The 26,489-nt window shown below is 40.6% G+C and overlaps 2 protein-coding genes across 3 annotated transcripts; both read right to left on the reverse strand.

Annotated features, from left to right (window-relative positions):
• Positions 1 to 263: 263 nt before the first annotated feature.
• On the reverse strand, positions 264 to 14,694 carry LOC148043469 (cytochrome P450 2J5-like). Its single transcript, XM_087725117.1, has 9 exons — positions 13,887 to 14,694; positions 13,060 to 13,222; positions 10,550 to 10,699; positions 9,680 to 9,840; positions 7,684 to 7,860; positions 6,774 to 6,915; positions 3,682 to 3,869; positions 2,689 to 2,830; positions 264 to 481 (listed from the first exon to the last, which is right to left on the reverse strand). Exons 1-9 carry the CDS (start codon positions 14,055 to 14,057, stop codon positions 297 to 299), a joined length of 1,479 nt encoding a protein of 492 aa, XP_087581243.1. The 5' UTR covers positions 14,058 to 14,694; the 3' UTR covers positions 264 to 296.
• Positions 14,695 to 15,991: 1,297 nt separating this feature from the next.
• On the reverse strand, positions 15,992 to 25,053 carry LOC106552300 (cytochrome P450 2J2). 2 transcript variants are annotated; one of them, XM_087725109.1, is made up of 7 exons: positions 24,904 to 25,053; positions 23,419 to 23,579; positions 20,323 to 20,499; positions 18,939 to 19,080; positions 17,241 to 17,428; positions 16,474 to 16,615; positions 15,992 to 16,372 (listed from the first exon to the last, which is right to left on the reverse strand). In XM_087725109.1, the coding sequence occupies exons 3-7, from the start codon at positions 20,473 to 20,475 to the stop codon at positions 16,188 to 16,190; spliced, it is 810 nt and encodes a 269-aa protein (XP_087581235.1). In that variant the 5' UTR covers positions 20,476 to 20,499; positions 23,419 to 23,579; positions 24,904 to 25,053; the 3' UTR covers positions 15,992 to 16,187. The 2 variants fall into 2 exon arrangements, with proteins under 2 accessions (XP_087581235.1, XP_087581236.1); XM_087725110.1 differs by having other exon boundaries at positions 20,292 to 20,499.
• Positions 25,054 to 26,489: the final 1,436 nt, after the last annotated feature.

The following is a 26,489-nucleotide window of genomic DNA, read 5'->3' on the forward strand; positions in this document are numbered from 1 at the left end:
GGTGTTGTTTCTCACCTGTCAGCCCTTCATGGCTTGAAACTGGAGCACTCTATAAGCTTCCCAATGCCCTTTTTTGACAAAAAATATGTTTATTGGCAGCCAAAAGGAAACTAAGCTAAAATGTAACAAATTTACTTAGCATATCGTTCACACACAACCACTAGTTGAACTGGTGAAGTGTGTTTGTGAATCCAGCAATAGACTGAAAAAGTTTTAAAGTACAACAAATGAAAGAAAATGATTAAATTAAGCAAAGAAGCATATAGGAAACAGTTTCATGCTTTTTATTGTGCTTTTTATGCCTGTGTGGAAATAGCACACAGTTTGTAAGGGTGTGGGTGCATTGTCATCTTTGCAACAGGTGCTTCATTGAGTTCTTTCACTCCTTCAGGCAACCGGAAACGGAAGGCCCTCAACAGGCTGGTCAGAAAGACGAAGGTCTCAATTCTTGCTAGCTGTTCTCCCACACATACACGTTCACCTGTAAATGAGACAAAGCATGCATAAAGGTGATAATAATCTCTTCTACAGAGTATACCCCATCATGATAAAACCTTTAAAAAACCCTAGTAAGACCACACCTAGAATAATGCAACCAATTTTGGTCACCACATTATAAAAAAAAAGATCTTGAGATTTTGGAAAAAGTTCAAAGAAGGGCAACTAAAATGATCAAAGGCCTGGAGGGGTGGGCTGCTGCAGGTTCGCACGGGTTCGGGAGAACCTCTAGCTAAGAATCTGCCCAGTTTGGAGAACCCACAAATCCCAACCTTAGCTGGTCCCACCCAACCTACCCCGCCTCTCCCAGGAATCCCCATGCAGCCCGTTTGGGATGCCAGGTAAGTACAGGGCCTGTGTGGAGGCTTGGGGAGGACAAGAAACGGACCTCCTGGAAGTTCTGGAAAACTGGAAATGAGAAGCCGAAGCCAAGGGAAGTTGTTTTCACCCTCACGGAGGAACGCTTCCAAAGCTCAGGGAGGTCGAAAATGCCCCCCCCCCTGTCATGGTGCAGGAAGCCGACTAGGCCACCCTCATCATGGTCACGGCCACCCAGCAACCAGGCAGAGAACCCATTGCTAAATTTTTTGAAGCCCACCTCTAGATTAAACCATAATCTGCTGAGCGCTGCCGCTGAGGGCTGCCGTGGCTGAAAATACCACCTCCCCCCAGCTCTGTTTTTGCTGGCTGAGGGCTAGCAAAACAAAGTAAAAACAAAGGAGAAATGTTTCCCCTTTCATATTTCAGCATCCAAGAAGGGACAGGAAAGAAGAAAGGGAAAGAGGAAAGACAAAGAAGGAAAGATGGGAAGAGATCAAGGAAGGAAAAAGAAGGAAAGAGAGGAAGGAACAAGAAAGGAGAATGAAGAGGGAGGGACGGAGGGAGGGCGGAAGGAAGGAAGGAGATTATGAGAAAGAGGGAGGATCTGAGGGAAGTCCTGCCTTAGCACTTGGCCACCACAAGTGCCTGCAGCACGAGTGATGTTGAGCTGGCCCTGGCCACACCCACCCTGGCCATACTCACCCCAGCCCCACAAGGTCAAACACAACCCTGATGCAGCCCTCAATAAAATCAAGTTTGACACTCTATTCTATTCCATTCCATTCCACGAAATCTGAAACATTTCGTAACAGCCAAAATAGATTTCCATGCTTAATCCTACTCTCTTCCAGCAGATTCAATTCTTAGGGGTGTTTCCTCCCATTTATGAGCCGTGCTGGCACAGTGGTTAGAGGTTGCTTCTGGTGACTGCTGGCTGCCAGCTGCCTGAAATTTGGCAGTTCAAATCTCACCAGCCTCAAGGTTGACTCAGCCTTCCACCCTCCTGAGGTGGGTAAAATGCGGACCCAGATTGTTGAAGGCAAATATGCTGACTCTGTAAACCGCTTAGAGAGGGCTGTAGAGCACTGTGAAGTGGTATATAAGTCTAAGTGGTATTGCTACTGCCCTTCCCTCCATCCTTCCTTCCTTCCCTCCCTTCTTCCTTCCTTCCTTCCTTCTGGTTAACTCAGCCTTCCATCCTTCCAAGGTGGGTAAAATGAAAAGCCAGATTGTTGAAGGCAAATATGCTGACTCTGTAAACCGCTTAGAAAGGGATGTAAAGCACTGTGAAGTGGTCTATAAGTCTAAGTGCTATTGCTATTTAACTCTGTTGACACCTATCAGGGAGATGACTTTAACTCAGGTTGTACTAGATGGTGTACCATTTCAAAGGGAAAGCTATGCACCCATGAAAAACATGATCTCATATATTTTTCCAGTGATTGGCTGACAAGAGGGAAGTCACTTTCTCACCTTCTGTCCAGCAACTTATTTTATGATGCATCAGTAAGTAATTCGACCTCATTTGACTTTTTTTTCTTTTTGGCCAGGGATAAATATTATTATTTATTATTATTATTTATTAAATAATATAAATATTATTATTAAATATTCATGCTCATATTGTCAGGAATGGTCCTGAATGTCACGTTTGCTATGGATCTGCCCCAACTGCTGGAAGAAATTAAGGTGCCTTGATTTCCTATTCAGAGCATGATGGCCTCAGAACAACTCGGGCGATGTGGTGGTGGGAATCCGTAAGTTGTAAGCTGCCCAGAATCACTAATGAGATGAGGTGGAATATAAATGTAATTTAAAAAAATTAATGAAATAAGAAATGAGTAAGCTGCTTTGAGCTCACGGATTTACCCATTCCGAAGGGCAGGAACTCTTCTCGGTCAATGAACTTCCCATCCTTATCTAAAAAATGATTTGGATTGAATTCTTCCGGCATCTCCCATTGCTCAGGATCAAGAAGAACAGAGCGAAAGTCTAGGATGATAAAGGTCCCCTGTTAAAAAAGAAAAAGAAAGAGATGATTAAGCAGAACAGTTTCATAAAGTAAATAAGTTTAAACAATATTAACGAGACCTTTGAACACAGCTTCCCTTTACAGATCCATGTTTGTTTGTTTTTTGGAGCAGTTTCTGAGAGCAGAGGATACGTGGTTGTGGTTGTAACTCCCACACAGAAACCAGATCACTGATTTTATACTTCCTCAGTTTCCAATCAATGGAATAAATTGACAAGGTCTGGCTGCCGAGGTGGCGCAGTGGTTAAATGCAGCACTGCACGCTACTTCAGCTGACTGCAGTTCAGCAGTTCGGCTGTTCAAATCCCACTAGGCTCAAGGTTGACTCAGCCTTCCATCCTTCCGAGGTGGGTAAAATGAGAACCCAGATTGTTGTTGGGGGCAATATGTTGACTCTGTAAACCGCTTAGAGAGGGCTGAAAGCCCTATGAAGCGGTATATAAGTCTAACTATTGCTAACTATTGCATTGCTCTTCCTACTGGATGTGGAATGAGGCAATGAGACAGCTTAGCTTCCTTTCTCTTAACTAAAGTCACCTTGTCTCTTGAAGAATGGGACAAAGAAACACGGCTATACTTGACTACAATTCTGATCTCAAGTTCAGCTCCTAAACTCTCATCTTCCTATGATTAAAAAATAAAACGCTTAAGGTTGTAATTTTAAAATCGGAGAGGTGTTTGGGTTTAAACCCATAATTCATCTCTCAAAAATGTTTGCTATTCTTGCTTATTCAGTTTTGCACAACTGATTGGCGCTTCTGTCCAAGTTCCCTATTCTCTTTTTCCATCCATGTTGGGCTACTGCAATTCAGCCTGAACACGTATCTCACCTTCGGAATGTGATATCCCCTCATCTTCACATCCTTTGTACTCAGCCTTGGAATCCCATACATTAATATATATTTTACACGCTGCATTTCATGAATCACGGCATTGGTGTAGGGCAGCTTCTTCCGATCCTGATAGGAAATTGACGCTGATGAGCCAAACGCATCTTCCATCTCTTTCTGGACTTTCTCTAGAAAACAATGATAGAAGCAGAAATTTCGCGTTCAATATTGTGTGTTTTTTTTTAATTCCTTTAGTTTGTTCATTTATTTATTCATTTTCCCATTTCAATCCTCAGAAATACAAATCAATCCTTTATTATGATGACAGACCAGAGTTAAAAAATTAAAACTTTTAAAACAATTAGAACAAGACCAGTGGTGGGATTCCAATAATTTAACAACCGGTTCTCTGCCCTAATGACCTGCTGGGTAGGCTTGGGTCAGTGGTCATGTGACAGGGTGGGCGTGGCCAACTCAACGTCACTCAGGTCAATGTGCGCTTCACCTTAGCTGTTACAATGTAATTTTCAATGGCGTGGTTAACCGGAGAGGCAGTTTCTGTAAGCAGGGCAATAGAGATGAGGCTAGAAACAACACCAGAATATTTCCGCCCTGCCTTCCTTACAGGATTAGCCCTGTAAAGTGGAAAAAACAAAAGGAGATTTCTTCCAACAAACGGTTCTCCGAACTGCTTAGAAAGTTAACAAGCGGTTCTCTCGGGTCGGTGCGAACCGGCTGAATCCCACCACTGAACAAAACATAATATCACATTACGGCTTATGGTGAGATCATCAAGAAGTGGCCTAATTTGACCTTTTTAAAGAAGAATTTAGCTACATTCAAAGAAACCGTGTTATACTGATCCAATAGTAACACCTGTTCATAAAAAAAGATAAGAATTTCCCAGAATATTTTACCAGGTAAGGAGTTTAAAAAGGAGGGCAGAATCTTTATAGAGGGAATAATATAATAGGACCTGGACTGCAGTTTTAGTGGCCCCTTTTCCACCAGGGGACAATGGGAGTTCATAAAGTGGAAAGATCAAGATTTCTCCTGTCCAGTTGTGTCTGACTCTAGGGGGCAGCAATGCTCAACCCTGTTTCTTACTTAAAGCAATAGCAGTAGACTTATATACCGCTTCATAGGCCTTTCAGGCCTCTCTAAGCGGTTTACAGAGAGTCAGCATATTGCCCCCAACAATCTGGGTCCTCATTTTACCCACCTCGGAAGGATGGAAGGCTGAGTCAACCCTGAGCCGGTGAGATTTGAACCGCTGAACTGCTGATCTAGCAGTAGCCTGCAGTGCTGCATTTAACCACTGCGCCACCTTGGCTCTACTTAAGAGATCCAGGATGTCTGAAGACATTTCCATGGCCATGTGGCCAGCATGACCATACACCAAGGCACGCAGAACACTGTTGCATTCCCATCAAAGTGGAACCTATTTTATATAGTATAGTTTGACCATACAGCATGTTTAATGGTGTTGTGGAAAATCATGTCTAAATATTTAAAGATTTTTATTTCTTCAATATTCAGGATGTTTATCCTCCAGCCATGCTGTTAGGTCTCTTTGCAAAAATCAAGATTTTAGTTTTGTTATTGTGAATTTCAAATGCTACCTTGGAGCAATAACTGCTTAGGGCTCATTGGAGTCCAATTAATGTTTCTGTAACGGAGTGAGCTCCCGTGACTTGTCCCATCTTCTGCCAACCTAGCAGTTTGAAACCATGTAAAAATGCAAGTAGCAAAATAGGAACCACCTTTGGGGGGAAGGTAACAGTCTTCCGTGCACCTTTGGCATTTATTTATGCTGTCTACATGACCATGGACACGTCTTCGGACAGCGCTGGCTCTTCAGCTTTGAAATGGAGATGAGCACCGCCCCCTATAGTCAGGAACGACTAGCACATATGTGCGAGGGGAATCTTTACTGTTACCTTTTAATGTTTTTGTGAAAGTACTGCGTTGTCTGCATACAACATACTTGTAATATGCCTGTTTTGGAGAGTGGTTGATAACCAATTCATTTTGGTCACAATTGGGTTAATATATATTATGCATTAAAGAACAGGGGACTAAAAATCTCCCTGCCTCATTCTTTGTGAGTTGGTATCCTGTTGACATGGTGGCCTTGTATCCTGAAGGGAACACTGAATCTAGAGTTCTTGCAAAGATTATGCCTAAGCAGTATTAACCATCTCTTAATGGTGTCCTCAGTATTACAGCAGTCCTTGAGTTACCACCATAATTGAGCCCAAAATTTGGGTTCAACATTTGTTAAGTGACTTTGGCCCCATTTTATGACTTTTCTTGCCACAGTTGTTCAGTGAGTCTGGATTCTCCATTGACTGTGCCTGTTGGAAGCTCACAAAAGGAGATCACATGACACCCCCCCCAAGACACAGCAACCATCATAATTTTGAACCAGTTGCCAAGCGTCTGAATTTTGATTGTGTGACCATGGGGATGCTGCAACGGCGGTGTGAAAAACGGTCATGTCACTTTAATCAATGCCATTGTATCTTTGAATGGTCACTGTTCTGACCCTTCCTCCGTCCAGTAACGAAAGCCGAGACAAGCTTAACTGGAATGTACTTTAATATCAAGAAACCAAAAACTCGGTGGCTGAAAGCCATTCATAACAAACAGATAAAGACCTTGGCAGCAACTCATACAAACCTTGGCAGCAATCCAGCCTGCCAAGTTAGTTACAACAGTTCTCTTTAGTCAATGCGTTGACTTCTGCAAGACAGGCGTGTGCACAAGCAGTCTTTTTTATAGTCTGGAGAGGAGCCTAATGACCACCAGCTGAGCACAATTACCTCCTGTACTTGCGTAACTGTTCCTGATGCCTATTAGCTCTTCGATTCCGGGCATCCAGGAACATCCGTATGAACAAGCTATACTTTCTTTTAATCCTGTTAAGTTCCAATTTAGATAAATTCAGGAATCCACATAGGAAAAATATTATGAAGAATAGATTCAGTTCATCATTCAATAGCCCTTAACACTTCAAATACCTTCAAATAATTCTTCTGTGTTCTAGAACCTGAGACTAGCCCTTGTTCTCACAGCCCAGATTTGCTCACCTTGAATGTCAGGGTGATTTGTCAAGAGAAGCAGGGCCCACATCAGGGTACCAAAGGTTGTCTCTGTTCCAGCACCACAAAAATCGACAATACACTGAGCCAAGTTCTCTTCATCATAGGTAGAGTCAGGGTCATTCCTGCTCTGGAGATTCAAAATGGAAAATGGATATTAAAATGAATTCTCTGTAGCTTTCCTGAGGTTATCTTTGTTTCTGGAGGTTCTCCTAGACCAGTGTTTCTCAACCTTGGCAACTTGAAGATGTCTGGACCTCTGGAAGTTGAAGTCCAGACATCTTCAAGTGACCAAGGTTGAGAAACACTGTCCTAGACTCACAACTCCTGCTTGAACACAAGGTGGCAGCCATGGCTAAGAGAATCTTTGTGCAGCTTCACATGGTGCCTTTTCCTAGATCGTGAGGCTGTAAATCACTGTGAAGTGGTATATAAGTCTCAGTACTATTGCTAAAGCACTTCAAATTGATACATTCAAAAATCATTCTGGGTCTTTCCCCAAAAACATTGTAAACATTTTTATTTTAGGTCAATGCTATGAAAATATCTGTCCTTTTCCAATCATTTCAGGGACTGAGTGGGAATGAATCAAAATCCCTACCCTGTTAATTCTCTTTCCTTCATAATGGAACTTCTTTAGAAAAAGGAGTGGCAGGGGAACATGAGAGGCTAACAAACAGAAGCCATTGATTTCTGTTTCCCCCCACCTTCATGTCTAACAAGAGCAGAAGTATAATATAGTTCCCATTTAAAAGTGTGGGATATATTCACAATGGGAGCTGAATAAGAAAGAAAAATCCAAGCAGGAGAAACACATGATCAATAGCTCTGCTCGTTTATTTACAGAAAGGAATATAATAATTCCTTGCCCGTGTATTGAACCACAATAAACCCAAACCTTTTCCATCTGAAGAAGATAGTAATCAATGAAATCTTGCGGCTCGTGCAGAGAGTGAGATTCCTTGTGTTTCTCTATTTCCTGCTTTATAAATGCAAGGATAAAATCCACAGAACCCAGGGCTTCCTTGTGAGGGCCTGGTAGGTACTTCATTAATTTTGGGAACAAATCATACACCTAACAGAAAAAGAAATGGAACAGTTAGTTATTCCCCGCCATAAGTAAAGCAGGGAAGGGTCAAACACATCATCAGTCAAGAGTCACTGTGTGCCCACAAGAGAATGCCTTAAATGCCTTTCTTTACTCCCACAAATTTCCCTAGACCTTTAGTAACTCAGATTCTTGTAGAGAGCTTAAGCTTGCAATAAATCTTTACACTCATTTGAACTGCCTGAATCTCCTGATTTCTCTGGCACTTCACAGGAGGGTAGGGATGACTTATAGGCTCAAGCTCTTAAATGGATTGAAATAGACAAGTTATAGATTCATGGAAAAAGGACTGTAATACTATTCCAAGATACTGCGTTGGAGAATAGTCCCAATGTAGACCCATACACTTGTGTGGAAAGGAAATATATACGTATATATGTATATATGTATATATGTATATATGTATATATGTATATATGTATATATGTATATATGTATATATGTATATATGTATATATGTATATATGTATATATGTATATATGTATATATGTATATATGTATATATGTATATATGTATATATGTATATATGTATATATGTATATATGTATATATGTATATATGTATATATGTATATATGTATATATGTATATATGTATATATGTATATATGTATATATGTATATATGTATATATGTATATATGTATATATGTATATATGTATATATGTATATATGTATATATGTATATATGTATATATGTATATATGTATATATGTATATATGTATATATGTATATATGTATATATGTATATATGTATATATGTATATATGTATATATGTATATATGTATATATGTATACTGCATACTGCTTCCTTTCTCTGTCTATCGGCTCATCACAAGAGACCATCCAGACGGAAAGACAATATTTTTACTGTTGCCTTTGTTACATTTGTGTTGTATTTGTGGTGATAAATAAATAAAGGGAGACTACTATAGATCAAATACAACATATACATATACATACATACATACATACATACATGTATGCATACACACACACACACACACACACATATATATATATATGTGTGTGTGTGTGTGTGTGTGTGTGTGTGTGTGTGTGTGTGTGTGTGTGATTTTTACAACCCCTGGTAAGCCCCAATTATGGGAGGAAGCTAACTGCTTCCATCATCTGTCAATCGGCTCATCACAAGAGTCCATCACGACAGAAACCCAATATTTTTACTGTTGCCTTTGTTATATTTGTGTGTTTTTTTATTTGTGCTGATAAATAAATAAAGGGAGACTAGCATAGATCTATTTCAAGCTATTTAGCTCTCATCAGCTAGCCATACCCTTACTGGGATTTGAACCTGGGCTATATTACGTGTGTGTGTGTGTGTGTGTGTGTGTGTGTGTGTGTGTGTGTGTGTATATGTATGTATGTATATACAACTCCCCCCCTCTCCCTCCTTCTCTCTAGTCCTCCACAGGGAGACCCACTTTGGTATAGTGGTAAAGACACCAACCTAGAAACTAGGAGGCAGTAAGTTCTAGTCCTAATCAGGCCCTAGAAAGTCAAATGACCTTGAATCAGTCTTTAGGAAGTGGCCAATGCTGAACCACTTCCAAAATCATGACAAGAAATCTGGACAAACCTGTCCAGGCCCTTGCCAGGAATCAAGACTCACTCAAGGAACATACACACATATACTGGGAAGAAGAGTAGATGAGAGGATTTCCAAAACTTACTGCATGCCACCCATTCTTGGATGCCATGAAAATACTGGTGGAAACATAGTTAGTTTGGAGGGCTTTCCCTCCTTAGTAGAAAAAATGACTCACCGCATGAAAAAAGTCACCAAAGAATTTAAAAATAATTTTAAGAGCGTGAACCAGCTTCTGGAAGTCTTCATCTTCTTCAGAAAACTGATGTCCAAAACTCAAAGCACATATGACATTAGCAACCGCATTTAGGACTGAAAGTGAAGGGTCAAATGGTTGCCCTGAAAAGGAAGATATTTTATCATGAATCCAGCCTCACCTGTTAACTGATTTGTACTAGAATCAGAATCATAGAGCTGGAAGGATTTCGGATGTCTTCTCGTTGAATCCCCTTCTCAAGGCAGGAGTTGTATACCATCCCAGCCAAATGGGTATTCTGTCTATTTTGAAAACTTCCAGTGATAAGAGCACCGACAGCCAAGGAGGAAAAGCTCTTCCGTCAGAAAATTATGGTACTCCTTACTTCTAGGTTGGTTCTGTCTTCAACCAGCTTCCACACATTACTTTTTGTCCTGCCCCAGAGAATAAGTCAAATGCCTCTTCTTTGTGACGGCCCCTCAACTACTGCAAGACAGTTATTTTTTATAAAGTTTTTTATTTTATTTTTCCCTTTCAAATTCATTCACAGATATACAGATCACGACTTCTAAGGTGATGTAATGAAATGTGAGAATGACCTTGGAAAACAGGTGGGGGAAGAGCATAGGTTATGATTATATAAAAGTGGGAAGAGTTCAAACTACTCAATAATTTTTCTGTTTCCTGTTACAGTAATATAGTTGAGCAGTAAAACACATGGTGATTGTACTCTTTGTTTGCTCTATGTAATACTTTATATAAATAGAATTTCTAATAATTTTTATTTAAAATACTCAAAATGGGAAAGATTTTGGCAGATGGGGATTTGAATTGTTACCCCAAATGACATACCTTTTGTTTGTTTAAAGATCTCCACCAAAGTCTGAGCCGCATCTTCTATCTGATGCTCAATGCTTTTCTTCCCCAGGCCCAGCTTCCGCAGAGAAGTGATGCCAATACGTCGCTGCTCTTTCCAGGTGTGGCCATTGGAGAAAGCAATTCCTGAGGGCATCAACAGACAATGATAAATGATTCCTGATTATCTTTGTGTTAAAAAAACAAGTCCAGTTTTTGCCAAACATCTCTCTGAATTTCAGGTCAAACCCTTGTTGCCATTTTTGTAAAATTCTGGACATTTTATGTTTCCTTTAAAAAATATCTATTCATTTTGGGATCCACAATGGGACATATATGCTGTAATGACCACAGGTGCAGGGCTTGCCAACTTCTGTCATATGATGGATATCAAAACCTTCGAAGATGATTTAATTCAGTGGTGGGTTCTGGATCTCTCCTTGGTCAGTTTCAGTGGTGGGTTCCTACCAGTTTGCACCTATTCGGTAGAACCAGTTCATCAAATCTACCGAACCGGTTAGAAGAGGTTCCACCAGTGGACCTGGAAAGCAGGCCATACCTACAGAAGAGGTTCCAAAAAATTTTGAAACCCACCACTGGTCCTTGGATATGATTATTCTACACTATCATGCTCATATTTATAAAACTCAGTGCCTCTGTGAAAGGTAAGGATGACTACTGCGTTTGTGGTGCAATCAGAACATTGCGTGTGTTGAAGTTGTTTTAACGCAACCAAAGATGCCTTTTAAAAAACAAGTTTACATCATATTCTTATGCATGCCAGTGCTGTGTGTGAGGTAATTTAAGGTGGTTCTGACAAGTGTCGTCAGCATCTTCACAGAGATGTGAAGATCTCTGTCACACCCACAGAGTAGGTTCGAACAATTTTTGAAACCAACCACTGGTCAGTTTCCATCCATTATTCCTTGTCTGGCCTTTGGGTGCCTTGGAGCATAGCTTGACCTTCTCCTCTCTGTGACAACCCCTCAAATATTGGAACACTGCTATCATGTCTCCCCTGGCTCTTATCTTCACTAGACTAGCCATGCTCAGTTCCTGTAACTATTCTTTATATGTTTTAGACTCCAGTCCCCTAATTATCCTGGTTCCTCTTCTCTGCACTTTTTCTAGAGTCTCAACATCTTTTGAATAGTGTAGTGACCAAAATTGGATGCAGTATTTTAGGTGTGGTCATATTAAGCCTTTTTAGAGTGGTATTATATCATGTCTGGATGACATCTTTTTCCAGATGGACCTAATATCTGCCACCAATTATTGTTGCCAACAGCCTGAGACCATGCCTACTAGCAATCCAACTTCTTTTACCCAAGAAATACTTATCAGGTAATGGGGAACTGCACCAACTGTGGATAAGGTATTCTATCCAGGCCAGCTCTAATCATCATTTGATTGCCATAGAAACCTGGCCCATACTTCATAACCCCCAGATCATTTTACCTGGTTTTCCCCATCCCTTTTCATTCTATCTTACGTAAACCTCACCTCACATCACCAATTTCAATCAAATATTATGCTATGCTCCAACACAATAGCAGATTATAAGAATGTTTAACAGCCACAATCCCATAAAAAGAGCTTTTTTTCTTATGAAAATAAAGAAAACTGGAAATTCAAATTTTATAGAGAAATACTACTGTAATTTTGATTGCCAGTGCTAGATATCTGCGATGGAATAAGAAATAAGTGTTTAAAAAATATTGGGGTTTATGTATCTTAATAAATCCAATTGAATATTATGATTTTACTATGCATTTAATATTACAAAGATGTTGTGAATAACATTTAACCGGTTTTGGGTAACCTGATTAGAGTTGCCGATATTATTTAAATTTTAGATCTTTTAGCACCTTGGAAAAGATCCCAACCACACCTAGTTCTTGTATATGGAAAATACTGAAAGCTTATCACACACACAGACACACACACACACAAAAACACACACACAGATATGCAGTATCTGCAATAAAAATAAATATTTTCCATTCTGCATCAGAGCACTTTTCAAATTATTTAAGGGATAGGTGATTAATAAGTATATATACATGTTGAATATACATGTTTGTGTGGCCAGCTGCTATGAAACTGGGGCAATTGGACATGCTCCTTAAATGGAGAGAATGAGTAAAAATCAAATTCGTAAAAACAGAAATATGAAAGAAGAGGACAGAGATCCAGAAGAAGGGGAAGATGTTGAAACATGTATGAAGTTGATGAGATCCTCAAAAAAAAAAAAAGAGATAGAAGTTTATTGAAAAAGGCAATATCTAAATCAATATATGAACGTAATAGTCCAGATGGAAAGTTATGGATATGTATAATATTTTGGTGTAAATTGGATTAAGCAAAATTTCCTTTCCTGATCTCACTCCTATAAATGTTTTTGTTTGCTACATCTTATTCTTTTTTCCTATGCTATACACAAAATTACCACAAATTGGAAGAGTTTGATGGTTATTAAAATAGAATTTCTTATAATTTGCACTTACCTCTTCCTTTCCCAAAATCCTTCAAGAAAGGATCCTCTGGTCGATATGAGAATTCATCTGGGAAGTCGGTCAGTCCTTCTTTCACAGCTTTGAATCCAGACAGCACTATCATAAGTTGTTGCCCAAACCACAAGCTGTATATATTTCCATATCGTTTTACCGGCTGTCAAGTGAATCAAAGATGAGAAATGTTACAATCAAATACACGGATTATTCCCATTTAATCCTGTATGCCATCTGCTCAGAAAGTTAACAACCGGTTCTCCCAAACTGGCTGAATCCCACCACTTCCCCCACCCTCTCTCTGAAGAATTGGTTCCATGATCAAACATTTATTGGTAAGATTGAACTAGAATCTGCCTTCTTAAAAATTCAGCCCCATTATTTTACATTTGTTCTCTGTGAAGCAACTATAAACAAGACTTAGCTGAATATCGTGGCATGATGAATTATACCCTAATTTTGGTATATAGAAACAATTGAGAATTATCATGATTATTACTGGTTAGAATAGAATCCAAACTCGATTGCAGAAAATACGAATTCAGCAACAGAGTGGTCAACGCCTGGAATGCTCTCCCTGACTCTGTAGTTACAACCTCAAACCCTCATAGCTTCAACCTTAAACTGTCTACCGTGGACCTCACCCCATTCCTAAGAGGTCTGCAGAGGGGGTTTGCATCAGCACACCAGGATGCCCACCGTCCCTGTCCTACTCTCCCCATTTATTTGTATTCATTTCTTCCGTTCATGTCTATGTTTATATTGATACCTGCTATCTTGTACATGTTTGACAAACTAATAAATACAAATACAGAATTAAATACCTTACGGAAGTAATCTTCGCGGAGTGAAAGCCCACCTGCCAATAAGGTCCCAATGAATGGCAGAGGCAAAGGCCCAGGAGGCAAATTTCTTCGGGACCAATGTTGTTTCAGGAAGAAGAAAATCAACAAAACAAGCAGCAAAAAAACCAAAATTATCCCTATCACCGTCATTGTTCTGCTAGTTCTTTTTCTTTGATGCTCACTAGTAGATCCGGAGATGGTTGCATCCTTTTGTCTGATGCTTTTTGCTCTTCCTCCTATTTACATATTCAGTGGATAGCAAATGAATAGCAAGACATCTTTTGATTATATCCTTTGACTACATCAGCGATTACCACTTCGTATTTTGTCAACAAGTTATTGCATTAATCCACTTGACTAAGATTATCTCTGAGCATGCGTCACTCAAATAATAAAGATATTTCTATTAAAAAAAAACTAGGACTGAATAACCCAATAGGTTCCTAAAAAGATACTATGCCAGCATTATTTGAAAATCATGATGAAATCATGATGAAAATCATGGTGTCCCATATGTCCATGAAATCTAACCGAATATACAGAAGAATCTTGTTGGGTCACAGAGATATTATCTCGTCCAAGATTATGTGTCATACTTAGCCTTGGAAGCCCAGCATCGGGACTTTGGCATGAAGAACCTCACTCAACTTCGCTTACAAATATGGGAACGTCTTCATGAAGGCGTCATACTGGTGAGTATGTCTCTGGTGCTGTGCAGCCTTTTACAACTAAAATAACTATAATCTCAATGCTAATAAGGAGACTTGTTGTAATAGATTCTGCAGCAGCTTTTAATGATGGCCTAAATCCAAGCAGTTAATTATAGGTAGAGAGCTGTGTGTGTTTAGAAAAACCTATTTAAAAATGATGTCAACAATCCAACTGATTAACCCATCAAATCTGAAAATGACCCATGGTAAAGCTTTACCTTTACCTTGATAGCCCAACTCTGAAACATCATGAAACCCAATAAGATCAGGGGGCTTGAGTAGCACCTAACCACCCTTTGTTGATACTGTGTTTTGCCTTATGGCCCAATAGTTCTATTATTCTTTTATTCCCCAATTACGCCTTCATAGGACTTCCTTTATGGTAATTGGGTGCCAGGCCCATGCTTCAAGGATAAGAATCTGATTTTGCTCCCACCCCACCCCATGTCCTTGATTTTTTTAAAAATGACTTCCTCTGCTACTTAAGGAGGACATGGTGGAAAGTATGAGAAAGAATGTGGTAATCTCTTGTTGACAATATGCCAGTGCTAATTACAGAGATCATTAAAAGACATGTTGAGTTGCATTATCAGGCTGTGGTACATACATGTGTGGAAGAATGGATAAATTTGAGGCATAGACGATTATTAACACTGGAGTTGCTGCCAGTTCAGATCAGATTGGTGGAACCAGTAATAGCAGTAGCGGGAGGCTCTACCCACCTGCCCGTCACTTCTGCGCATGCGTCCAAACCAGTAGTAACAAAATTAGCAACACCCTACTGATCTATATCTATATCTATTGCTTCTGCTCAGGCAGGAAACCCTATACCATTTCAAGTCCAATCTTTTCTTAAAAACTTCCAGTGATGGAGCACCTACAACTTCTGGAGGCAAATTGTTCCATTGATTAATTGTTCTCACTGTCAGGAAATATCTTCTTAGTTCCAGGTTCAATTTCTCCTTGATTAGTTTCAACCCATTGCTTCTTGTTCCACCCTCAGGGGTTTTAGAGAATAGCTTGATTCAAGGGGTGGGTTTCTCGCCCCGTTCCAACCGGTTCAGTTGGAACGGGGCCGGTGGCGTCCTCGTGCACGCACGCAGTGCACGCATGCGTACTAGCGCCTGTGCGATGCTCCAGCTGCTCCTGGAGGATCGCGCAGGCGCTGTATGCGTCCTGCGCATGCGTGGAAGCGCAGAACTCATCAAAACCAGGTAAGAAATGCGGGCGGGCGGGTGGACCCTTCAGCGTTCCCGGAAGTTAGTTACTTCCGGGTTCGCCAACCAACCGGTTCGCGGGGACCGCCGCGAACCGCCTGAAACCCACCCCTGCTTGATTCCCTCTAAGGCTATGCAAAAAGAAAGATTCTAGAACTATATGGAAAATAATAGGTTTATTGGCACCAAACCTAACAAATTTACTTAGAATATTGTTCATACATCACTGGTTGAACTGGTGAAGTGTGTTTGTGAACCCAGCAATAGGCTGACAACAAATGAAGGCAAAAGATCAAATTCAGTGAACAGGCATACAGGAAAGAGTTTTATCCTTTTTAGGTGTTTTTTAAAATTTAATCCTGTGTGGGAATAGCACACAATTTGTAAGGGTGTGAGTGCATTGACATCTTTGCAACAGGTTCTTCATTGAGTACTTTCACTCCTTCAGGCAACCGGAAGCTGAAGGCCCTCAACAGGCTTGTCAGAAAGATGAAGGTCTCAATTCTTGCCAGCTGCTGTCCCACACAGGCACGTAGACCTGTGGATGAGACAAAGCATGGATGAAGCAGATAATAATCTGTTCTCCAGACCATAAATGAAATAATAAATGAGTGAGCTGCTTTGGGCTCCTGGATTTACCCATTCCGAAGGGCAGAAACTCTTCTCGATCAATGAATTTCCCATCCTTATCTAAAAAATGATCTGGATTGAATTTTTCAGGCGTCTCCCATTGCTCAGGATCAAGAAGAACAGAACGCAGGTCTGGGATGATAAAGGCCCCCTGTTTTTTAAAAAACGATTAAACAGAACAGTTTCATAAAGGCAACAGGCAAAGAAGGTCAAACAATATTGATGAAACCTTTGCTCATAGCTTGCCTTGACGGATCCATGTTTGTTCATTTCTCTGTTTCTGAGAGCAGTGGTTGCTCAACAGCTTAGCTTCCTTTCTCTTAACTAAAGTCACCTTGTCTCTTGAAGAAGGGGACGGTTCCACCACAAAACCGCGCTCGACTAAACTGCGCCCGACTAAACCGCATCACTGACGTCATCAACAGGGTGAGAACAGTGCGGAGACAGAAGCACGCTGTAAACCCTAAACCTAAAATTAACCCCTAAACCTAACCCCCCTAAACCTAATCCTAAACCTAACCCAAACCTAACCCTTAACCTAACCCTAAACTCCCTAATGATTGTAAGCCGCCCTGAGTCCCCTCAGGGAAAAGGGCGGCCTATAAATCCAAATAAAATAAAATAAAATAAAATCAAAAGTTTTTATTATACTGGCTTATTCAGTTTTGCATGACTAATTGGCACTTCCCAAACAGAGACACCTTCTGTCCAAGTGTCTTATTCTCGTTTTCCTTCCATGTTGGGCTACTGCAATGCAGCCCGAACACGTTTCTCACCTTTGGAATGTGGTAACCCCTCATCTCCACATCCTTTGTGCTTTGCCTTGGAACCCCATATAGTAAGACATATTTTACACGCTGCATTTCATGAATCACGGCATTGGTGTAGGGCAGCTTCTTCTTATCCTGATAGGAAATTGACCCCGAACAGCCAAACACATCCTCAATCTCTTTCTGAACTTTCTCTAGAAAACAAGAAAACAAGAATGGAAATGGAAACTTCATATTCAGCCCTTCATGGTATTGGACCTGGGTACTTGAGGGACCGCCTGCTGCCAATCACCTCCACTAGACCTATTAGATCCCACAGATTAGGCCTCCTCCGAATTCCATCCGCAGGCCAGTGCCGACTGGCAACTACCCGGAGGAGAGCCTTCTCTGTGGCTGCTCCGACCCTCTGGAACGAAGTCCCCGTGGAGATTCGAACCCTCACCACCCTCCAGGCCTTCCGCAAAGCCGTTAAAACCTGGCTGTTCTGACAGGCCTGGGGCTAAAGAGCTGTTGCCCCCGTCTCGAATGGTATGACTGTTGTGTGTTTTTAAATTATGTATTGTTATGTTTCGTCTTTTATTTTTTGTCTGTACCCCCCCCCCTTCCCTGATTTGAATTGTGAGCCGCCCTGAGTCCCCTTTGGGGGAAAAGGGCGGCATATAAATATAATAAAATCAAATCAAAATCAATCAATCAATATTGTGGGGTTTTTTAATTCCTTTGTTCATTTATTTATTCATTTCCCAATTTTAATTCTCAGAAGGATCAATCAATCCTTTGTTATGATCACAGACCAGAGTTAAAAATTAAAACTTTTACAACAATAAACAAGACATAATATTACAGAGGTGGCCTAACTTTATCTTTTTACAGAATAATTTAGCTACATTGAATGAAACTGTGTCACACTGAGCCAAATAGGAACACCTGTTTATAAAAGAGATGAGTGTTTCCATATTACCAGGTAAGGAGTTATAAATGAGGTGCAGAATCCTTGCAGACTACAGGGAATAATCTAATAGGACCTGAACTGTAATTTCAATGGCCCCTGGTCCACAGGGGCACAACATCAGCCCTAAAGATCAAGGTTTCTCCTCTCCAGTCATGTCTGCCTCTTCTCCGTTTCTTACTTGAGAGACCACCTCCTGCCAATTACCTCCCTTCGACCTATTAGATCGCACAGATTAGGCCTCCTCCGAGTTCCATCCGCCAGTCAGTGCCGACTGGCGACTACGCGGAGGAGGGCCTTCTCAGTAGCAGCTCCGACCCTTTGGAACGATCTCCCCGTGGAGATTCGTATCCTCACCACCGTCCAGACCTTCCGCACAGCCCTTAAGACCTGGCTATCCCGTCAGGCCTGGGGATAAGGACTACGCCGCCCCACCTGAATGTTGAATGACTGTTGTGTTTTATTGTTATTATTTTGTTTATTCACATATTATGTTATATTGTCTTGCACTCTCCTTCCCATGAATTGTAAGCCGCCCTGAGTCCCCTCAGGGAAAAGGGCGGCCTATAAATAATAAACAATTCTAATTCTAATTATTCAAGAGAGCCAGTTTTGCCAAAAGACATTTCATGTAGAAAATTACTATGTAGATTCAGTTCATCATTCAATAGGGCTTAATATTTCAAATACCTTCAAATAATTGGTCTGTGTTATAGAACCTGAGGCTGGGCCTTGTTCCCACAGATTTCACTCACCTTGGATGACAGGGTGGTTTGTCAAGAGGAGCAGTGCCCACATCAGAGTAGCGAAGGTTGTCTCTGTTCCAGCACCAAAAAAATCAAAAATACACTGAGCCAGATTCTCTTCACTGTAGGTAGAGTCAGGGTCCTTCCTGCTCTGATGTTTAAAATGGAAAACGAAAATTACATTGAATTCTATGTAGCTTTCCTGTGGTTGTTTTTATTTCTGGGTTTCTGGAGGTTCTCCTAGACTCACAACTCCTGCTCGAACTGCAGGTGGCAGCCATGGCTAAAAGAATATTTGTGCAACTTCACACAGTACCTTTTCGTTTGATTGTGAGGCCCGTGTAGTCACTCATGCCCTGGTCAATGTCTTGGTTGGATTATTGGAACATGTTCTACGTGGGGCTACCCTTGAAGAGCATTTGGAAGCAATAACTGGTGTAGAATTCAGTGATGTAGACAGTTCCTGAGGCCATTCAGATGGCCCATGTAACATCTCTGTTGTATGAGCTACACTGATTAGGTGGTTCCTAGGTCCAATTCAAGGTGTTGAATATTTCCTGTAAAGCCCTTTATGGCATGGGTCCAAGGTATCAACCCACTGGGGGTGCCCTATCCCCCTCAATCCAACAGAAGAAACCTACTTCAGATCTCAGCTGCCAAAAAACTACCAGGAGGAGAGCCTTTCCTGCTGTGGTCCCTGCCCTATAGATTATTTTCCCACTGGAAGGGAGGCTGGTCTCCAGTCACCTGATCTCCTGGTAAGGCTAAAAATGTGGCTCTTGTTGGCTGGCCTGGAGCCACAACTGGAGTGCGCTACTTTGGGAGTGACTGATGGTGTAGAAAAAAAATTCCCATCCCTCTATGTCACCTGTCTCCTCTTTATTACTGGGCAGTAAATTGCCCAGAATCTCTCTAACGATGAGATGGGAGGCATATAACTTTAATAAATAAATGTTATGCTGATGAGACTAAGATAGAAAGTAAAATAGGAAGCAGCATTGAACCACTAATATAAAGGTGGAAAATACATCTTCATATATTTAGGAATGGGGAGCAGTATTAAGAAGACTGTATATCTTGAGTGTGATGACCAGACCAATGGTAAACTCATAACTGATGGTATCAAATTAAATAAAGGGACCCAGTTCAGATACTGGACTCTTACTTCTGATTGTGATGCATCGCTGAATTACCATGCCTTGTGACTGTAGAGAAACTAAGACCATGTGCAGAGGTGGGTTCCTACCAGTTCGCACCTATTCGGTAGAACCGGTTCGTCAAATCTACCGAACCGGTTAGAAGAGGTCTAAGACCATGTGCAATAATTGACAAGTTACTTCTAAAAAATGAGTAATCCTTTGCCTGTGTCAATACAACCACAATAAACCCAAACCTTCTCCATCTGAAGAAGATAGTAATCAATGAAATCTTGTGGTTCATGCAGACAGTGAGATTCCTTGTGTTTCTCTATTTCCTGCTTTGCAAATTCAAGGATAATATCCACAGAAGCCAGGGCTTTCTTGTGAGGGCCTGGGAGGGACTTCATTAATTGTGGGAACAAATCATACACCTAAGAGAAAAAGAAGAGGAAAGGTTATTTATTTCCTGCCACAAGCAAAACAGGGAAGGGTCAAATGCATCATAAGTCATGAGCCCCTGCGTGTCCACAATAGTATCCAATGAGAACCTGTTACTTGCTTGAGATGCTGACAAGTATATCACAAGGCTACATTCGAAGCCTTGCATTATTCTCTCTCTTTCTGAAAGGACAAAAAAATCATGGTGGCCATAAGGATAAGAAAACATCTTAGAGAACAGGAGAGTCTTGAAAGGAACACATCCAAAATCTTACATACGGGTAGGAAAAATTTATTATTTATTTATTTATCATTATTTGTTTGTTTATTTATTTATTTATTGTATGCCACCCACTCCCGGAGGACTCCAGGCGGCTCACAAAAGACAAGGGAGAGGGGGGAATGAGACAAAGACAACATATTAAAAATAAAAACCAACTTTCACAATTTCTGTGGAGGTAAATGCTTCTCAGCTCCTCCCAGCCTGCTGGAACAGCCAGGACTTGGTGGCTTTGCGGAAGGCCGGGATGGTAGTAAGGGTCCGGATCTCAACAGGGAGCTCGTTCCAGAGGGCCGGAGCTGCAACAGAGAAGGCTCTCCCCCGGGGAGTCGCCAGCTGACATTGGCTGGCAGATGGAATCCGGAGGAGACCAACCTGTGCGATCTAATTGGTCTGAGAGAGGTAATCGGCAGGAGGCGGTCTCTCAGGTACCCAGGTCCGATGCCATGTAGAGCTTTATAGGTAGCGACCAGCACCTTGAAGCGGATTTGGGGACTAATAGGTAGCCAGTGCAGCTCGCGGAGGATAGGTGTAACGTGGGTGTACCTTGGTGCACCCACAATCGCTCGCGCGGCTGCATTCTGGACTAATTGGAGTCTTCAAACACTCGAAATCAAAGGGATATAAATGCATTATGGGAGATGGTACATGTGAAAATGATCTAGCTGTCTTGTTGGATCATTAGCTGCCTGCAATGTGATGGAGCTCAACAATGGCTTGAACAAATATATTCATGACTCTTCCTCCAAGATATGACTGCTACACCATTCTATGGTCACATTATTACATTTTGGATGCTTGGAAATTGGCTTCCATTCATGACTGGTTGCAGCCTCCTGATTTCACTTCACACTTTACAACTTGCCACATGCTAAATAAACAAACTGTCAGGTTTCCAAAAGATGCCCTAATTGATTCATGAGCCTCGAGTCAAGTTTCAAAAGAAAATCAGTCATTTATGAGGAGCATTTTGTCAATACCTTTTTTTTTGCAGTCAGATCTGATTCTCATTTGAATTATAGCTGGACTTTACCCCCGTTCCTTCCCTCCCCTCAGTCTGTGTCATAAATCACATTCACCAATGAGGCGCACTCCTCACAAACCTGCTGTAGTAATCTGAGATCTGGCTCTGGCCGAAGGTATGCGTGGAATGCGCTCCCCCCACCTTTCCTCACCATGGCAACTTTATGAGTTGACACAAACAAACTTTACAACTTTTCTGTTTTTCAGCAAAAAAAAAAAACATGTCAGGGCAATAATTTAAGAGCTGACCAGCTGCTATGATGATGTAATACTGGGAATGAGTCAGCAAGTTTTGGGGCTGATATCACTTTAAGAGTCTGTAATAAGAAGAGGCCCTGTTTGTATTTAAAGTACAAACCTCTGCTTTCTGTATTTGCTCCTGGTTTCTCACATAGTCACACTGTGCGAGCTCTGACAAAACATCAATCAGATAAGCTGGATTCAAACTTACAAACATGTGATTCACTTAATAACTATTAATAACTTATGCTAATAACTATGCTAATTTGCTTAACAGCCATTGTAAAAATGGTTGTAATATCAAGTCCAGTCACATGATGGCTCAACCTGCAACCACAATGAATTATGATCAAAAATCCAGGCTCAATTGTGCTTGTAAGTCAAAGACTATGCGTATAGTTTCAACAGATCCAGAGAAATCATTCTTCATCTTTCTTCCTCACTATTCAGACGCTACTGGAATATTGCTTCTAGATTTCTACATTGTACTTTAGAAACAGTTTTACAAATTGAAGTGTATTTTGGAAGAGAATAGCTGACATGATAGGGGTCCTGGAAGGAAATTCATAAATTCATAAATCAATTATTAGACCAAGAAGGGAATATTTGTTATCAAAAGGAAGAAAAGGAAAAAAATACTAGAAAATTATAAGGAATTATACAAGCAAGAGACAGTGGCAGAGGAAAAGATAAAACATAAAATATTTCAACTAGATAGAGATAAGAGCCAAGAGATGAGTAAGGAAGGCAAGCCAAAAAAATGACTAAGAATTGAAGTATTAAAACAGGCAAAAGATGACGGATAGAAAGGAAATGGCTTATAAACAAAAAATAGAGAGGATATTAGTGTACACATTTTTATGCAATAGAAGAAAAGCCAGATGGAAAAATTAGAGGTTGAAAGATGGTATTACTATACATGTTCAACTAATATTGTGATTGGCATTAGAGTGGCATACTGAAACACTGAACAATTAAATAATGAAGGATTATATTTTAATACAAATATTTGTATCAACACTAAGATGATAAAAGCTTGAGTAACATAACAAATATTATTAATATCATTGTTCTTTGTATCAAAATGAATGACACAGAGATGCCATACTGTTGATGTATTGATGTTGATGTATATCTAAAAATAAAATAATATATACGTGTCCAGGCTCTCACCAGGAATCAAGACTCACTTAAGGAATACACACACACACAAACACACACACACACACACACACACACAAAAGAAGAGTAGATGAGAGGATTTCCAAAACTTACTGCATGCCACACATTCTTGGATTCCATGAAAATACTGGTGGAAACATAGTTAGTTTGGAGGGCTTTGCCTCCTTAGTAGAAAAAAATGACTCACCGCATGAAAAGAGTCACCAAAGAATTTAAAAATAATTTTAAGAGCATGAACCAGCTTCTGGAAGTCTTCATCTTCTTCAGAAAACTGATGTCCAAAACTCAAAGCGCATATGACATTAGAAACCGCATTTAGGACTGAAAGTGAAGGGTCAAATGGTTGCCCTGAAAAGGAAGATATTTTATCATGAATCCAGCCTCTCCTGCTAACCGATTTTTACTAGAATCAGAATCATACAGCTGGAAGGATTTCAGATGTCTTCTAGTTGAATCTCCTTCTCAAGGCAAGAGTTATATACCATCGCAGCCAAATAGTCATTCAGTCTATTTTGAAAACTTCCAGTGATAGAGCACCCACAACCATGGAGGCGAATTCTTCTGTTGTTTAATTGTCAGAAAATTTCTCCTTACTTCTAGCTTGGTTCTCTCTTTGACAACCTTCTACACATTACTTTTTGTCCTTCCCTCTGATGCCCTAAAGAATATGTCAAATACCTCTTCTTTGTGACAGCCCTTCAACTACTGGAAGACAGTTATCATCTCCCTGCTGATCCTTCTCTTCTATAGACTTACCTAAGGCATTGTTCATATGATTTAACCTCCAGATGTGTTGTCCTCTTTGTTGTTGTCCTCTGCACACATTTCAGAGTCTCAACATCTTTTTTGTATCATGGTGACTAAAATTGGATAGAGTATTCCAAGTGTAATCTCACCAGCATGGCATAAAGCAATATTATCATTTCTTGTTGTTTTGACCCTATCCCTCTGTTGATGCAGCCTATGAGTGTATTGGTCTTTTTGGTAGCTGCAGTACACTGCTGGCTCAAACATAAGATTTAGGACAGCTAAATCTACATCTAGATACTAAAGAACAGGGCTCCTAAATTGATGTAATGGAATGTGAGAATGACCATGGAAAACAGGTGGATGAAGAGATGTTACAGAGGAAATGACTATATAAAAAGGGGGAAGAGCCCAAACTGAGTAATCAGTAATGAGTAGAAAAAGAAACTTCAAAGGGTTCCCATCTAACTTATCAGGCTATAAAAAGAAACTGCACCAGATCCGTATTTTCAATCTTGCAAGATTCAGTTAATGTAACCTTACAATGAATAGAATTAGTTCGTCTTATCATATCCCATGACTAATCAATTTCAGAGACTGAGAGGGAGTGAAAGAAAAGAAATGGGAACTGTCTGTTTTAAAAAAAAATCAAATACATCTATTTTTGTTGGAATACATATTAGAATGTATTTTGTATTGCAACAGCTACAGAATTATTTAATAGATTGCAGTGTTTAGTGTGCATCTATGATTATAGTCTATGGTTTCTTTATGTTCTGAGGAGAGTTTTCTGTTTTCTGTCCTGTTTGTTTGCTCTATGTGATGCTTTATATAAACAGAATTTCTAACAATTTTTATTTGGAATAGTCAGAATGGAAAAGATTTTGGCAGATGGGGATTTGGGGTGTTATCCTAAATGACATACCTTTTGTTTGTCTAAAGATCTCCACCAATGTCTGAGCCACATCTTCTATCTGATGCTCAATGCTTTTCTTCCCCAGGCCCAGCTTCCGCAGAGAAGTGATGCCAATATGTCGCTGCTGTTTCCAGTTATTACCATTGGAGAAAATGATTCCTGAAGGTATCAGCAGACAAGAAGAAAGACTCCTCATTACCTTTGTCTTCAAAAAAAGGTCAAGTTCTTGGCAAACATCTCTCTGAATTTCAGGTAGGACTACCAAACTCTTGTGACACATTGCTATTTTTGTAAAATTCTGGAGATGTTACATTTTCTTTTAAGAGCATTTCAACAGAAAACAGAAATAAAACAGAAATATTAAAGAGGAGGAAAGAGATCCAGAGGAAAGGGAAGATGGGAAACGTGTAGATGAAGTTGATGAGATCCTGAGAAATAAGGTAGAAGTTTAATGAAAAAAGGCAATGTTAAAATCAGTATATGAATGAAAGGAAACTTTCCACATGGAAAGTTAAGTATAATATTTTGGTACAAAATGGATTAAGCAAAAAAAAATTTGTTGATCTCATGCCTGTAAATCAATTTAATTACTACATCTTACTCTTCTTTTTCTTTGCTATGCATAATATTAAAGGTAAATGTTCCCCTCACACATATATGCTAGTCGTTCCCGACTCTAGGGGGTGGTGCCCATCTCTGTTTCAAAGCCGAAGAGCCAGTGCTGTCCGAAGACATCTCCGTGGTCATGTGGCTGGTATGACTAAATGCCAAAGGTACACAGAACGCTGTTACCTTCCCACAAAAGGTGGTTCCTATTTTTTTACTTGCTTTTTTATGTGCTTTTGAACTGCTAGGTTGGCATAAGCTGGGACAAGTAACGAGAGCTCACTCCATTACACGGCGCTAGGGATTCGAACCGCTGAACAGCTGACCTTTCTGATCAACAAGCTCAGTGTCTTAGCCACTGAGCCACCGCATCCCTTATGCATAATATTACTATCACATAATATCACATTGTGGACAGCCCCGCAACCTGTTAGATGTCAAGGTCCTTTTCGAACATGATTGACGAACATCAGTAATATTACTACAAATTGGAAGAGTTTGATGGTTATTAAGGAAGAATTTCTTACAATTTGCACTTACCCCCTCTGGTGTGTACCAAGGACCCGTGGGTAGCCAGAAGAACTGAGGCAGAGACAGGAATAAAAGGCTAACAAGTTTATTCCCTTAAAGTACAAGCTAACACTTCAGAACCGGCTTAGATAGGAACGCGCCCTGCTCGTTTGGACAGCTCCCTATTTATAGAGGAGCTGTCAAACGATCAGCCAATCGGCTGTCGAGCGCTTTCCCGCTCAAACCTTTAGTCAGCGCAAACTCAGAACACAACACTCCTCCCCCCTTAAGTTCGCGCAGGCGTAGTCCTGCAAGTAAGCTGGACGCCGCCTGATGCGGCCTGATGCCCTAGGCCCTTCTGCTTCGCTTGGAGGCTCTGGCTGTTCGACCGAGGACTCTGCATCGGAGGACGGCGATCGCCTGGGCCGCTGGAGAACGCAGGATGGTGCTGGCCCACCAGGTAAGTCGCCGCTTCGGGT

This window comes from Thamnophis sirtalis, unplaced genomic scaffold (genome assembly GCF_051295495.1).
Source record: "Thamnophis sirtalis isolate CommonGarterSnake01/CBP01778 unplaced genomic scaffold, rThaSir2_p1.2 scaffold_11, whole genome shotgun sequence".
In the NCBI taxonomy this organism is placed as follows: Eukaryota; Metazoa; Chordata; class Lepidosauria; order Squamata; family Natricidae; genus Thamnophis; species Thamnophis sirtalis.

Bases quoted from the DNA above. Each gene is read 5' to 3' on its own strand.
- LOC148043469 (XM_087725117.1), bottom strand. From the start codon at position 14,057: ATGACGGTGATAGGGATAATTTTGGTTTTTTTGCTGCTTGTTTTGTTG. The intron at 7,861-9,679 runs GTGAGTCATTTT...TTTTTCTGTTAG, and splicing joins TTGGTGACTTTTTTCATGCG to GTGTATGATTTGTTCCCAAA. The intron at 3,870-6,773 runs GTGAGCAAATCT...ATTGTTTTCTAG, and splicing joins AAATCACCCTGACATTCAAG to AGAAAGTCCAGAAAGAGATG.
- LOC106552300 (XM_087725109.1), bottom strand. From the start codon at position 20,475: ATGAAGTCCCTCCCAGGCCCTCACAAGAAAGCCCTGGCTTCTGTGGAT. The intron at 17,429-18,938 runs GTGAGTGAAATC...CTTGTTTTCTAG, and splicing joins AAACCACCCTGTCATCCAAG to AGAAAGTTCAGAAAGAGATT. The intron at 16,373-16,473 runs GTAAATCCAGGA...TCTCATCCACAG, and splicing joins GTTTCTGCCCTTCGGAATGG to GTCTACGTGCCTGTGTGGGA.